At 49.6% G+C, this 14,790-nt stretch overlaps 1 protein-coding gene across 1 annotated transcript in view; it reads left to right on the forward strand.

Moving 5' to 3' along the window:
- The first annotated feature begins 803 nt into the window (after positions 1 to 803).
- stt3b (STT3 oligosaccharyltransferase complex catalytic subunit B) overlaps positions 804 to 14,790 on the forward strand; it is a 48,237-nt gene continuing 34,250 nt past the window's right edge. Inside the window, exon 1 of the mRNA XM_067255462.1 lies at positions 804 to 1,252. Coding sequence (XP_067111563.1) covers positions 993 to 1,252 — 260 coding nt within the window. The 5' untranslated portion in view covers positions 804 to 992. The remainder of the gene's footprint in view (positions 1,253 to 14,790) is intronic.

Consider the following 14,790-nt stretch of genomic DNA (forward strand, 5'->3'; position numbering starts at 1 on the left):
AAAACATGATACATCCTTTTCCTCTTTGATCAAGGACGTGTTGCATAGAGTAAATGTTAAAAATAAGCACTTTGAAAACAAACAAGGATCTGCAGGAGCAGAGTGATACCAGTGCAGTGGTGACATATTTAACACATGCTTTCAGCCAAAGTGATGCACAGATAGGGATTTGAACCTTCAGACTTTAGATCTGCAATAAAACGCTCTTATCATTGAGCTATAGCTTACCCATTCCAGTGCAAGACATAGTTTGTGCAGTGTTGACAATGACACAGCATTCTGATCTCACTCCCCTCACGTCCAAGAACACCGAGGGGCAAAAAACCCCATCACCTTTCACAGTCAGCATTTGCAATGTAACACTTTCTAATTGTACTATGATTTTATACTATCTCTTTGATGCGTCAGTGTGTGCTTTATTCGGTTTACCATCCAGGTGGGTCTCGTTTGAGAAACGTCTTGTTTGAGGGAGACGGCCTGTAAAACCGTTTCCTGTTCCAACAGTAAATATTTTTCAATGAAAAAACGTAAAATTGAGAAAAAAAATTACAAGGTTTTTAATGTCCCTTTTTTTTATTTCTCTCTTTCTCTCTTGCTCTCTTTTTCTCTGATTCCATTGAATATAAAATCTGTCCATCATTTTGGTTTCACCCAACACCAACACCGACCAACGGTTCAGCGGTCTTTGCTCCGCCCACTTTATACCTGTCGTTCTGTGAGAGGCTGTCAGAGATGCCTGTCCCGCCTACTCGATCCCTCCCTACCGGCATTCAATCCGATTGAGTTTTGCAGAGCGTGAGTTTGCATTGAGGATATAATGGTGGTTATCTACGCAAGCAACTGCAAATAAAGGCCGTTAATCGATAGAAAAGGGGAGAGAGAAAAACGTACTAAAACCAAGGGACTTGTACGCAACGACGAACAAGGCAGAAAGGGGAGCGTGGCAGCAGGGCGCTCGGTTAGACCCGCTGATTCCGCAAACCACGCAGAATATGGCGGAGCACCACTCAGCTACCGACGGAAAGCACAAAGCGTCCCCCAATGCCGGGGGCTCGGTGCAGGGCAACAGCCGACCCATCGCCGCGGGTGGAGGAGGGGGAAAAGTAGGCCTGTCTGGCGGTCTCACGCAGCCGGCAGGCTGGCAGTCTTTACTCTCGTTCACCATTCTTTTTCTGGCCTGGTTAGCAGGATTCAGCTCTAGACTTTTTGCAGTGATCCGGTTTGAGAGCATCATCCACGAGTTCGATCCATGGTGAGTAACCAGCTAGCTGTTTTAGCATGCCGTCTGTGTGTATGTGTCGATGGTCTTGGGGGTGGTTGGTACAAGCAGTATGGCGATCAAGTTGACAGCTTGTCAGAGGCTAGTGGCAAGTTTTTCTAAAGTTGCGCAGCCACAATCCAGTCATGCTGCTGTCAGTGGTTGAATTCTTGGCCTCACGTTACCCTGCCAGCTAGCTAGCTGCTCAAGTGTCCTGACCCTCTCCTTAATAATGCCGTTTCATCGTAGCTGTAGTTAGTGCTAACGTCAGCGAGCTAGACATCCAAGCCAATAAACTTTTTATGCACTTCTATGTGTCGTTCGATTTTCCAAGTAAGTTTTCTTAGGGCTAGACTTAGCAGAGCGTTGATAAAGTAGTTGGCTGGCTAGCGGACATATAACTAGTTGGCTAGCTACTGTAGCTAGCTCTAGCTAGGCTAGCTATGTGACGCTCCTCGTGGGCGTCCTACTCGGTTAACGTTAATTCATTATTCACGGTGAATCGCTAAAAGCTTTCCTGGCTTTGTTTTCCGGTGTCTCCTTGCCAGGACGAAAATATAGGTGTTTTTGTCGTTTTGGGTTTGAGTTAAAGCTAAATAATATGCATCCTGTCAATGAATGAAAACTCGATTTGAAGGATGGTCAGGTTAGCGGGGGCTGTCTAGGAAATTAGCTTGGTCCTGCAATAAATCCGTCCAGTTTTGCTTTTGACGATTTCCCTTCTCTTGTGGACGCCAATTTGGCTCTTTGCCCGCGTACTTTCAAAAATGTGACGTCTGGAATGTGGTTTATTGGAGAGGTTAACGTGGCGCTCGGCTATATGGAAGCGTACCCGGAAGACGTCCCCTCGTACTTAGTAATGCCTGTGCGTACTGTGCACTGCAAGGTTTAATGGTGTCCGGCGGTAATCTGTCTCCTAACATTGTTGTGTCATAATCCGCTAGAGAGTTTAGATCCGTCATCATCATTGTCGGTAACACTTTAATGAGAGGTGGAGGTCGAGCAGGTCTTGGCTATCTCAGAGCTTGCTGCTTTTTGTTGAAGTTCATTCTTAGTTTGTGCACTTGGTACAGTCTGCTTGTATTGTTAAGGTTTCGTAGCTTTTATTTTGGTCATAGGCGACATCCCTATTTTTGGGAATAAATAAATCATCCAAATTGATGTGCTTGACAGTGAAAACAAGTTCCGTTGCAACTAAACAAATTTCACAGTGAAATGAGGGAATTGGATGGTTAATCCGATTGCCCGGTGGCTAGAAAACTATTGATTTGCTCACAGCTGAGCGTCCTACTACTTTATAATGCAATACTAAGCATTATGTTGAACAAAGCAATTGGGAGAAGCTAGATTGCGTCATCATCAGCAAATATCAAGGAGATTGCGAAACTGGTAGACGCTGGTTGGAGTATAAACTAATTAGTGCAACGGTGATAAATCAATTCAGTTATTTATTTTCTGTTCCACTGGAGTTCCACATTATCCTTGTCTTGATTTGACCCTACCTGGAACTGATTGCAGTTGGCAAAAATTGCAACCATTTAGTCAAAATCGTATCTTATCTCGAATCCTGCAACCAAAACCAAACCACAAATTAAAGTACAGCTGAGTAGACTATTGCCCATCTAGGTGACTAAGGGGCAGAATCATTATAGTTCAGCCTTTCTTGCAGCAATATATCTACATTTACATTTAGTCATTTAGCAGACGTTCTTATCCAGAGCGACTTACAGTAAGTACAGGGACATTCCCCCGAGGCAAGTAGGGTGAAGTGCCTTGCCCAAGGACACAACATCAGTTGGCGTGACCGGGAATCGAATTGGAAACCTTCGGATTACGAGCCCGATTCCCTCACCGCTCAGCCACCTGACTCCAAATATATAACTTCCTTTGTTCAATATTTGAGATGCTCTAGCCTGTGTGTGCAGAGACTTTCAATATTAGTCTCTTGGTTGATTTACCACCCCAAGTCTGTTGGTACGTTGGCCGTGGTTTATTGATTGTGTGCATGTTGAGGAGGTGAGGTTGGGGTGTTCCACCGGTCAATTCCTTTCTGGCCCAGTGGGTCATGGGACAGAGAGAGGGTCTGTGTTTCCATGGGGGGGAGAGGGGGGCTGCGTCTGTCCAGGGAGGAGAGAGGGGGAGAGGGGGGCTGCGTCTGTCCAGGGAGGAGAGAGGGGGAGAGGGGGGCTGCGTCTGTCCAGGGAGGAGAGAGGGGGAGAGGGGGGCTGCGTCTGTCCAGGGAGGAGAGTCAGAGGCACTGTGTGTTAGAGGCTGAACTGGATGTTCATGTAGGGCCTAGCATTCACTCACTCACACTCGCGCACACACTCTCACTAGTTCTCTCGCAAACTCTCACTCACTCACAATCTCGCACACAAACTCTTTCTCTCCAGCTCTCTGAGACACACACACACCCTCACCCTCCTCCAGGGCTGCTCTGGTACGTATCCTGGATGAGAGCCGGACTGAGGGTGGACAACAGGTGCGTATCTGCTCCTCCAGCCCTTGTCTGCTGTCTGAGGCAGGGCAGAGCTGTGGGGGCAAGGCTCTGCAATCTGAGGCAGGGCAGAGCTGTGGGGCCAAGGCTCTGCAATCTGAGGCAGGGCAGAGCTGTGGGGGCAAGGCTCTGCAGTCTGAGGCAGGGCAGAGCTGTGGGGGCAAGGCTCTGCAATCTGAGGCAGGGCAGAGCTGTGGGGGCAAGGCTCTGCAGTCTGAGGCAGGGCAGAGCTGTGGGGCCCAGGCTCTGCAATCTGAGGCAGGGCGAGGGCCAGGCTCTGCAGTCTGAGGCAGGGCAGAGCTGTGGGGGCCAGGCTCTGCAGTCTGAGGCAGGGCTGAGCTGTGGGGGCAAGGCTCTGCAGTCTGAGGTAGGGCTGAGCTGTGGGGGCAAGGCTAGCAGGCTGTCCATCTGACACTCCCAAGCTGGAGTTGGTTAACCTTGGATCGACCAGGACAACCAGACGGCCGACTGCAGCCTGGCCGGTAGGGAGGGACCCGTGATGAGTTTTGGGTGTGAATGGAAAAGTAGAAAAAGAAAAAACGGTGATAAATTCATGTGATGTAGCCCATCCAGACGCAAGATTCATGTGATGTAGCCCATCCAGACGCAAGATTCATGTGATGTAGCCCATCCAGACGCAAGATTCATGTGATGTAGCCCATCCAGACGCAAGATTCATGTGATGTAGCCCATCCAGACGCAAGATTCATGTGATGTAGCCCATCCAGACGCAAGATTCATGTGATGTAGCCCATCCAGACGCAAGATTTTCTTTCTCCTTAGAGAAACGGAGAGATGAAAGGGTCCTTTGCTGTAGAGAACTTGCCATGGAGGCAACGATTGTTAATCAAGGTGAATTAGTCAAATGGAAAACACTTCTGTAAAAGAGGAGACCAAGGTATTGATTGATTTATCTAAGATCCCAGATTTCATTCCCTGCAGAGACCACAGGATCTCCATCGAGTGAAATATTCAGAATAATATCCTTTTTCCTACCTACATTTAGTCATTTAGCAGACGCTTTTATCCAGAGCGACTTACAGTAAGTACAGGGACATTCCCCCCTGAGGCAAGTAGGGTGAAGTGCCTTGCCCAAGGACACAACTTAATTTTGCAAGGCCGGGAATCGAACTGGCAAACTTCAGATTACTAGCCCGATTCCCTAACCGCTCAGCCACCTGACTCCCTTTTCACATGTTAATTAATAAGGAAATATAGAATTTGCTGTCCTTCTTACTCCCCTGTGTAGGAGTCCTTGAAGACACACACGACATCGCTAACGTCTCTTGTTGTGATTCCATCCGCTCATCTAAGAAGACTATTTGAAACCCCCTAAACCACAGCGAAGGATCAAACTAGCGTTTGATCGGAGCACGCTTTGTTGATTTAGTTGATGTGAAACTGTTTCCTACATGGAGGCAAGGAGGGAGGCAGGGACACACAACGTCTGGCCCAGTGTATAATGAATGACCCAAGGTTCCTAGTTGGCTGTAGATTAACCAATCTTTCCAGCAGCCCAGGGCCTGGACCAGACACCCTCTCACCTTCTGCCCTGTAACAGGGGAACAGTGTCATCTTTAATGGAGCGCTTGATACTAAGCTCAGGATTAACGGCCATTTCCCCCCCCCAGTCCTCCCTGCAAAGAGGGTGGATGTAGGGACATGGAGATCCAGAGAGAGGGATGGATGGATGTAGGGACATGGAGATCCAGAGAGAGGGATGGATGGATGAAGGGAGAGAGGGATGAAGGGACAGTGAAAGGAGAGAGAAGGATTGAGGATATGACAGAAACTTCGGTCATGGATAATCCTAAAACGAAAAAAACAAAATGCAATTCTAATGAAAATGAAGCTTTGCATATACAAGTCAAGATTAAAAAGGGAGAGGAAGAGAGTGTGATATTGAAGGATGGAAGAGGGAGGGATTGGAAGACAGAGAAGGATTGGAGAGAGAGAGGGAGAGACCGGCAGGCGCTGTGGCTGGCGAGGCGTGTGGTGGTGACAGAGCTGTCCCTGGGCTCCTGGTGCCAGGCGTTGGAGCTGAGCTGGCCCCCTGAGGGGGCCAACAGGAGAGCATGATAACCAGCCCTGCCTGCACATAAACAGCCTTTTCTGTTTGTTTTCTTCAGGATTAGCTGCTCCCAAGTCCGTACCCACACCAGAGCTCAGCTAGATACAAACGCACACGCACCCTCTTTTTCTCTCCTCTCTTTCTTTTGCTTACACACACACATTCACATCTTCTTAATACCTTGCTTCTCTTCTCACTACTAATGCTTTCATTTCATTGATCGTACAGGACTAGTGTTGCGTGGAGGGCTGTTTAATGGAATGTTTCTATATGAGGAAACCCAGGCGGGTTCCAGACGACTCTCACCGTAGCGGGATACTTGTGCTCCCCTGGTGGGGAGGGGGTGAGGGAGAGCAATATGGGATCCCAGCTCGATTAGCATATTTGCTGATGCCCCTTCACGAATTAATGAATTATGCATGGGCCAGGCCTGCCTGTGTTCACTAGCCCGTCGGAGTGCAGCACTGCTGTCCGGCTGACAGGAAGTAAGACTGCCGCAGCAGGAAGTGAGACCGCCCGGCAGGAAGTAAGACCGCCCGGCAGGAAGTAAGACCGCCCGGCAGGAAGTAAGACCGCCCGGCAGGAAGTAAGACTGCAGCAGCAGGAAGTGAGACCGCCCGGCAGGAAGTAAGACCGCCCGGCAGGAAGTAAGACTGCCGCAGCAGGAAGTGAGACCGCCCGGCAGGAAGTAAGACCGCCCGGCAGGAAGTAAGACCGCCCGGCAGGAAGTAAGACTGCCGCAGCAGGAAGTGAGACCGCCCGGCAGGAAGTAAGACTGCAGCTCTGCAGGCAGGTGGCTCTGCTGCTGCACCTGTACAACTCATCCATAGGAAAGATGTGCTTGTCATCTCTAACAAGGTTAGAGATGGCTCTGTGTCTGTATGAGTGCACATACAGATACAGTACATACCTGGAAGGCAAGTGTTGGACTCCAGCCATCTCCCCTCTCCCTCCCTCCCTCCCCCCCTCTCTCTTCTCTGACCATGCTCTGCCCACTCCCGTCCCAGAGAACAGATCTGGAATCTAGGGCATTAATGTTGCTCAGAGTCTAAGGGAGCTGATCTCATGTCAGCCAGCCACAGGGAGGCGAGTAGCCTATCCTTGTTGCCAGGTGATAATAGCCCTCCCCCTTCCTTACACACACACACGCACACACACACACCTCAGACAGACAGGGCTCACACAGAGATGAATAACTGAGTCGTCCGGCAGCGGGGGGCGATGGTGGAGCAAACACCAGACCCCCCCCCCCCCCCCCCCCCCCCCGCTGCTCTCCTTTCTCTCATCCTGCCAGCCTTTCATCCCGGGGATACAGTCTGTCTACCCTGGACGGAGGAGGAGGGAGGGAGAGGGAGGGGGGGGAGCTCTGAGGCTTTGACAGCCAGAGGTCGGAGGGGAGGGTTGAAGGAGACCTTTTGGTTATCTCGCATCCTGGGCCCTTACTGACAGGAGTCGTGAGCACACGGTGGGGAAGCATCTGGAGGGGGGAGGGGAAGGAGGGAGGGAGGGGGAGAGAGAGCGCGAAGGGGGGGGAGAGGGGGAGGGAGAGAGGAGGATGATAATGATGGAGGGACGGAGGAGGGGATAAAAAGAGTACACTGCCAGGCATAGGGGAAGGTTGTTGGAAGAGGTGGAGGAAAATCAATTGTCCAAAAAAACAACAACCTTGTATTATCAGTGAGTTTATCCTCCCTCACGTAGGTGGGGGGGTCATCAGTCTTCAGCCTCAAGTGAAATTGAATTTCTTGGGTGGCTTAAAGAGCACTTGGAGCCTAGTCTGTTTTAATACAATAAACTGCTTAATACGTCTCAGCCCGAAAGTTGAAATAGCTTCACACAGCTCATATTTGTGTCTCCCCCCTCCCTTTCCCCCCTTAAACCCACCCAAGCACAAATACAACTTTCTTGAAACTGCTTTCCTTCTTCTAACTTTTTCTAGTGTGTTTTGTCAGTTTAAGTGGGTTCTACAATACACGGCCTTGTCAGTCTGTGGTGTCCCGGAGGAATGGCTTGGCTGGTGGCAGGTTTCGTGGATTGCTAGCGAGCTGATTAGCTGGCATATTCAGTGCCTGGTGGGATGTTTGCGTGCTGATTGGCTGGCTTGGGCCTGCGCCGCGGGCTGTGAGGGGCCAGCTGGCGAGGTGGCGTCCCTGGGGACGGGAACGGGGACGGGGGGTTAGGGGAGACTGCAGAGGGGTGGGGGGTTGTGAGTGGCACTGTAAGAGGGTCTCCGACTGTTTCTGGTGCTGTATGTTCAGTGAACATGCACACTGACACACACAGACATTTGCATACACGCAGGCACATACATTCACACACAGTATTCAATTGGCTGATTCATAGAGGCTCCTCTGCACATTTTAGCTGTGCCAAAGGGTGTCTGCCGGCACCCTGTGTGTGTGTCTCTCCGTGTGTGTGTGTGTATGTGTGTCTTGAGGAAGGGTGTTTGTTTTCATCCTCAATCAACTTTCCAAACTGGATGACATAATCTCGATCCGGCGACATTCCAGAATACCTCTCTTCTCTCTGCCTCTCTCTTTTTTTCAGTCTCTCTCTGGCTCTCTCCCTCCTTGGGCGGGGGGGGGGGGGGGGGGAGAGCAGCGTCAGAGACAAGCAGATGCAGGGCAGACAAAGGGAGGGATGGCTGGGGAGGGGTGAGGACAATGATTGATATGGGAGAGGCGGGGGGGGAGGGGGAGTGTCAAAGATATCCAGATGGATGGGTTAAGAGTGAGGATGATTGAGAAGTGTGTGAGAGAGAGAGAAAGGGATGTCAGCTGGACGAGGGAGGAAGAGGGACCCGTCACATTCCTGGGGGGAGGGGGGAGGGGAGGAACTCCTGGGGCCGGGTCAGAGAGGTGTGTGTGTGAGAGAGAAAAAGCCGTTAAACCATTGATGGAGAGCAAATATGTGTCTTCAGACACAGTGGAGAAACTCGTCCTCGGTTTCTCAGGCAGATTCCTGCTTTGGAGTTTTTTTTTTTTTTTTTTTGAGTGCCGGATACTTTTCTGTAGAAGGCCCTTTGAAGTCTCTTACAGGCATGGCGAGGAATCTTGATTGTAGAGTTTGCCTGCGATTCATGGGATTTCTTTTAAAACCGGATTCTCGACCTTGCATTTATCAGTGTTGGAATTTATTTGATGTATCCAAGTGGTTTGGTGCATCCACACGTGCAGTGGAGCGGTGTTAGGCTGACAGCGAATCGAGACGAAATACGCGAGCAATATTCCGCCTCCCATTCATTTTCAATTGACGTAATGTGACAGCCCCTGCAGGACAATCGAGCCAGGCCGCCTAGCAACGGGAGTGAACCATGTTCTATGCGTTTATTTGAGCATTTGTGGACGAGCAACATCAATATGTTGCCAGTAAACACTAAACTAGACTAGCTAGCATAACATAGTTAGCACAATAAGGAAATATATTCAAGGACGTATATGCAAATCCAAGCTCTGCGGCTCTGCGCTGGTCATGAACTCAAGCCGGCTGTGTAGGTGTTGACTTGAAAGGGTGAAAGGTTGACTACGTGCAGCTAATTAGCTACGGTTGTTAGCTTTAAGAGTCCGCGTTTGCATTGTGTGTTTTATAGTAAACAGATGAGGATAGCGATGGCTAAAATGGTACTAACTAGCAGCTGCGTTTGTTTAAATCTCGATCAATCATACAAAAATGTATTAAAAAAACAAAACGGGCGATCAGAGATGGCAAGAATATGAACCTCACCTGTTTAGTTTACATGACGTCAGTTGATTGGTCGACGCGTCACAGTGCCACTAAAAAGTGGAACATTTCAGAACTTTTTTTAATGCTCCACAACGTTGGAACCCTTCACTCGGCACTGCCCCTCAGCCCCTCCCCCAATGCGCAGTGGCCCCTCCCTCCCTCAACTGCATGTTTGAAAAAGCCTATTTGCGGAATAGAACACAACCTCCAAGTCTTCTGGCAGTTGAAAAAGGATTTGAGACACAGCAAAAACATTTGTCATTAATTCAATTAAACCCAATTCGTTTTAACACTGTTAAGATGTGACCCTCAAATCCATAAGGGGCTTTTTATCATCCAGATTGAACGTTTGGTTTAAATTAAACACCCTCAAGGATACAGCCTAATTTGAGCCTAGTCAGTTTAATCTACTTTACAATAGGCTGGCTCATACAGCCTTGCTGACTCGTTATCCCTGTCTCACTTTCAACTGGCCTGTTGAGGAAATCCACCTGCTGGGGCTTAATCAGTAGCCTGCTATTTCACAAGCTGACGAGCGTTACTTCCACCTCAGGGTCCAGCTGGAAAAATTAGACGAGAAGTTAATGTTTGCGTGGTGGTACGGGGTGACAAGGTGGGGCGAGATGGGAGTCAAGCTAAAGGTCATTTGGGGGAGGGAGGGAGGGGTGGGTGGGGGGAGGGGGTAGAGATGGTTTGTTTGGTGCCTGTTTGGCTGCTTAAAAATAGCTTGAACCATGCCAGTTGCCAGTTCTTTCAGATGCTAGGGTGGGGTTTATGGCTATCTGATGCTGGGTTTATGGGCTGGACTGAGCTAGGCTATTGGGCGGGGCTAGCCTGCTATTTACCTGGGCTGGGCTATTGGGCGGGGCTAGCCTGCTATTTACCTGGGCTAGGCTATTGGGTGGGGCTAGCCTGCTATTTACCTGGGCTGGGCTATTGGGCGGGGCTAGCCTGCTATTTACCTGGGCTAGGCTATTGGCCAGTGCCCCTGAAAGTGCTGTAGGCAAAGCCCTTCTGGGTGGTCAATGCGGATAGGCATGGGTTGGATTGGATGCATGCTTAGGGGGTTAGTATAACAGGTGTTAGCTTGTCTGTTCGCTCCAGGCTTTGCTCAGACCATTATCTCAGCAGGTTGTTCCGGTCTAAGAGTAGGCCCTTTAGCCGTCCCTCAGGTAAGACTAGCGAGGCTCCGTGAGAGAAAACAACTTACAGGGGACTACACTAATTTGCTGAAGACTGAACCTAGCCCCAGAAGGCTTCTCTTGTTGAGAACTGCCTCAGTGTTTTCCTGCTGAATTCCAACAACCTTCTGCGAAACACCTTGGGTTTTCTCTGCCAGTGCTAGGAATTCCCCGCGTCCAGATTTAATCCGACATACCGGTCCACTTCAAACCCCATTCTCCCGTCTGTCGTCCAGACCAAATACATTTCCCCGAAATTAATAAATATTTTTTTTTCTTTTTTCAGCCAGCTCTTCAATTTAATTTGTCCTTGAGGCGTGGAGCCGGCTGAGCCAGGAAGTCATTTGCCTTACAAATGCTAATCAATGTCCCAAGTTTCATAATCCCCCCAGTCTGCTGATCTCCCCCTACTGTCTCAGCACCACGTCACTGTCTGAACCCAGCGGGTGTGTGTGCGCGCGTGTGTGTCTGAGGGGTTGTGCTTGAGGACAAGATGTTCGTGAGGGCTAGTTTTGTGTGTGTGTGTCGGAAGTCGGTTGTTCTCCCTGACCTTGAACATCCATCAGATTCCTCATCAGTGTTCTCTCCCGGTACACCGGTCTGAACAAGCGGGCCAGATCTAACATTTCAATCATTTAGCAGACGCATTGATCCACAGCAACATCCAAATGGTGCAAGTAGGACGAAGATCAAGGATGAGAATCTCGTAGTTCTAAAAGTGTTTCGATGGTCAGAGCTGAGAAACTGGTCTGGAAAGTACCAACATGGGTTGACGTGAAGCTACTGTTTGCTTGTCCTCCGCTTGAACGTTGATAAGTCAATTACCGAGTTAGGATAAGAATAAAGGGATCTGACACCTGTTAACCTCACTATAGAAATACAAGGTAGAAACCCTGGTTCGGTATGTGTGAACCAAGTGAAAGACTGCGATCCGTTTGTTTAACGAGACAGTAGGCGTAGATCTTACAGAACACTGCAGGCGATACGGAACCGTGCCAGCTCTACTACCAACCGTCTTCTTTCTGCTGTAGAGCACCAGATAACCGCAGAACAATTACCTTTTCTAGATTAGTCGCCACTATCAACAATCTGCTTTCCGCTCTGCGTTTTTTGTTGTTGTCCTCAAACTATTTTCTTCTTATTTAATCATCAACAGCTGGAAATGAGAATGCATATTAGAAGCTGTGTAAGTTTGGTCGCTGTGAAGAAGAGAAAATGAGTTGGCATCTGTTTGCCTGCAGCGACAGACCCGAATAAAACAGAGCGGCGGAGGTAGAAATATAGTCTGGAATTTTCCGTTTATTTTTCTCCTCAGTGTCTGAATGTCTGTCTCTCTGTCTCTGTCTCTCTCACTCACTCACAAACACACCTTGCTCAACACCATAACGTTAGCTTGGCCATAGCTAATGCTACCCTTACCCCCCCACCCCCCCCTCCCCTTTCCCCCCAAAAGACCACCATCAGAACAGTCTATGGATGGGTATTGCTCTGAGCCACACAACTGACTGACTGGTTGACTGGCTGGCTGGCCAACTGACAGGCTGGTTGAATGGATGGCTGGCTGAGTGGCTGGCCACCCTGGAGACCAGCCTGTCACCAGTCCTGCCTCAGGCCTCAAATATCCCGACACTCTTCCTCGGTGGGTCTCCACTACTCGGAGTGTGCTTTCTTGCAGCCGAGTCGATTATAAAACCTGCCGCCACGGTTCTCCAGAGAGCCAATTTCTCAACTGTCCTTTCGGTCAGGGCTTGTCCGGGCGCCAGCTGGGAGACTTGGCTCCCCTTTAGTTGAGCTTTGTTACTTGAGAGGCCTGTGCTGCTGGGCGCGGGGGTATAAGGCATCGCAACGATGGCCTTTTCATCTGATCAAGCCGTTAAGTCGGCACTCGGAAAAACAATGTCTCCCGGAATGAGGAAACTGCTACACCTGTACACCAGAGGACGATTGATTCCTCCATCACCCTTTCTTGTATCAAGCGAATCACGCCTTTTGTTTGCCAACATATTTCCTTGGCCCCGTTCTCTGGGTTGTTCTTGTGTTCTCTGTTTTGTTTATTCCCCACCCTCCTCTTCCTCCTCCTCTTCCTCCCACAGGTGCCTCTACAAGGCTGGGGGATTCAAAGGCGAAGACAGCCTTGGTTCTCGGAAGCTTTTGAATCATGTCCTTGTAGAGGGAGAACAAGAGTTCACATTCCATTTCATTCCATCAGCTGATAGAAACGACCGTCCAGGCCACTTCGAGACCCTTCCTCGACGCACATGCAGGCCACTGATGCAACAGAGCATCGCGCACGCAGAAACACCAAGCCAAGACTTGCATCAAGCAACTCGACTCCTCTAGCTTAGAAGTTCACCATCCCGGGTCTCTATAGCATCCTCCAGCAGAAGCTGGAGCATCCAGGCCTGTTTCTCTTGTGACTGGTGGGTTAGCGGGATCAAGGGAGATGTTGCAGACATTTCAGGCCAATCCCCCTCCACACCCCCCCCCCCCTGCCGTTGAGACCAACACCCTGCCACTAAACCCAACTCACCACTCCACCCCCACATCCCATTAGGAGAGTCTGTGTTGTAGAAGAAATAGATCATTAGACACTATATTCCTGTTCCCTCCCTGGATAAATGACTGAAGATTTGGAGTCCTCCCTGTCGATCTGGAGGGGCAGGCTGGTAATGACTACCGTCATTAGGCTGCCATTGACCATGACTGCTTATCTTGACCTTCAATGTGCTCTTGCTGCATGGGCATTGTTCTACAGTTCTCTCTCTCACTCACACCCCCACACCTGTCTCTTTCTTTCTTTCTTTCTTTCTTTCTCTGTACCTTCACTGGGATATGTAGATTTAGGGACTCCTTGCTCTCATTACCTACGTTCTTTCTCCTCTTCTGCCTTCCCTGGTTCCTTTTCTCTCCCCCCTCTCTTTCTCTCCCCCCTCTCTTTCTCCCCCCCCCTCTCTTTCTCCTCCTATCTCAGTTGTGTCGGCTGTTGAGTTGCGGACCTTTGAACAGAGTTGCCGAGCAACCCAGGAATGCAACATCCTGATGTCATTTGTGAGAGAATGTTTTGTGTGGACGAGGCATTTTACTGAGCTAATAAGTGGCTGGCATCTGTTACCCTCTCTGATTAGAATTTGGTTGCTGTGCAGAATGGGCTACTTGTTTCTTTGTCCTTTTAACTCACTTTGGGTCCTAGCCTAGTTTTTCCTGAGTCATTTCCCACCTCGTTACAGACATTTTCCTTCCTCTTTCCCCTCTTAAAACCAGGCTTGCGCTATTTCAGCATTTTTCCACAGATCTGTCTCCACAGGGTGGGCGTGTTCCAAATTGCGGTTCCGCGTACCGATAGGCTACTGTGCCGGAGTCGTGTAACATCTGTGCTCTGATTGGCTGTATTCACTCAGAAGTTGGGCGGACATTTTGAATGTTTACGGAGTAAAACGCTCTTGTACGTAGTAATTGGATTGGAACGCAGGGCGCAGTCTGTAGCGATACACCAGAGAGGAGGCTGAACTGGGACACACACACACTGGACAGTACACCACACCCTCTCAGCGCACACACACACACACACACACACACAGTTGATCACCAGACCGAGACAGGGACGGCTGTCTCCATGGCTGCTTGGTGCCACTACCGGCTACTCTCCTTTGTTGAGCTACGAAGACCCCCACCATATAATCCCAGTTCAACAGGCAGATTAGGATTGTTTCTCTGCCCCTCCGCCTCACCGGGGGCCATGAGAGAGAAACGGATCCTCACCTCTCCGGTTTTAATCAGCTTTTCCCTCTCCAGGGTTTAATCCCCTCACTTGCTCTCGGTTTCTTCTGGTGAAAGTTTGAAAGGATGTTATCCACAGGGATCCAAAATAAGGAGGTTTTAAACAGTCCGGTTAATAACCAGCACTCGGTGGGAAAGGTGTTTCTGTTCAATGTCTCGTGGCTCGACCCCCTGAGGGAAATCTCAACCCAGTGAGAAAGTGGCTGTAGCCCCTGCTAAGGAAGAGCATTATTTCAGGATTATATAGTTGAATTCCCACCCTAATTCAGGCAGGAGAGAGCCT

This window comes from Osmerus mordax, chromosome 18, assembly GCF_038355195.1.
Source record: "Osmerus mordax isolate fOsmMor3 chromosome 18, fOsmMor3.pri, whole genome shotgun sequence".
In the NCBI taxonomy this organism is placed as follows: Eukaryota; Metazoa; Chordata; class Actinopteri; order Osmeriformes; family Osmeridae; genus Osmerus; species Osmerus mordax.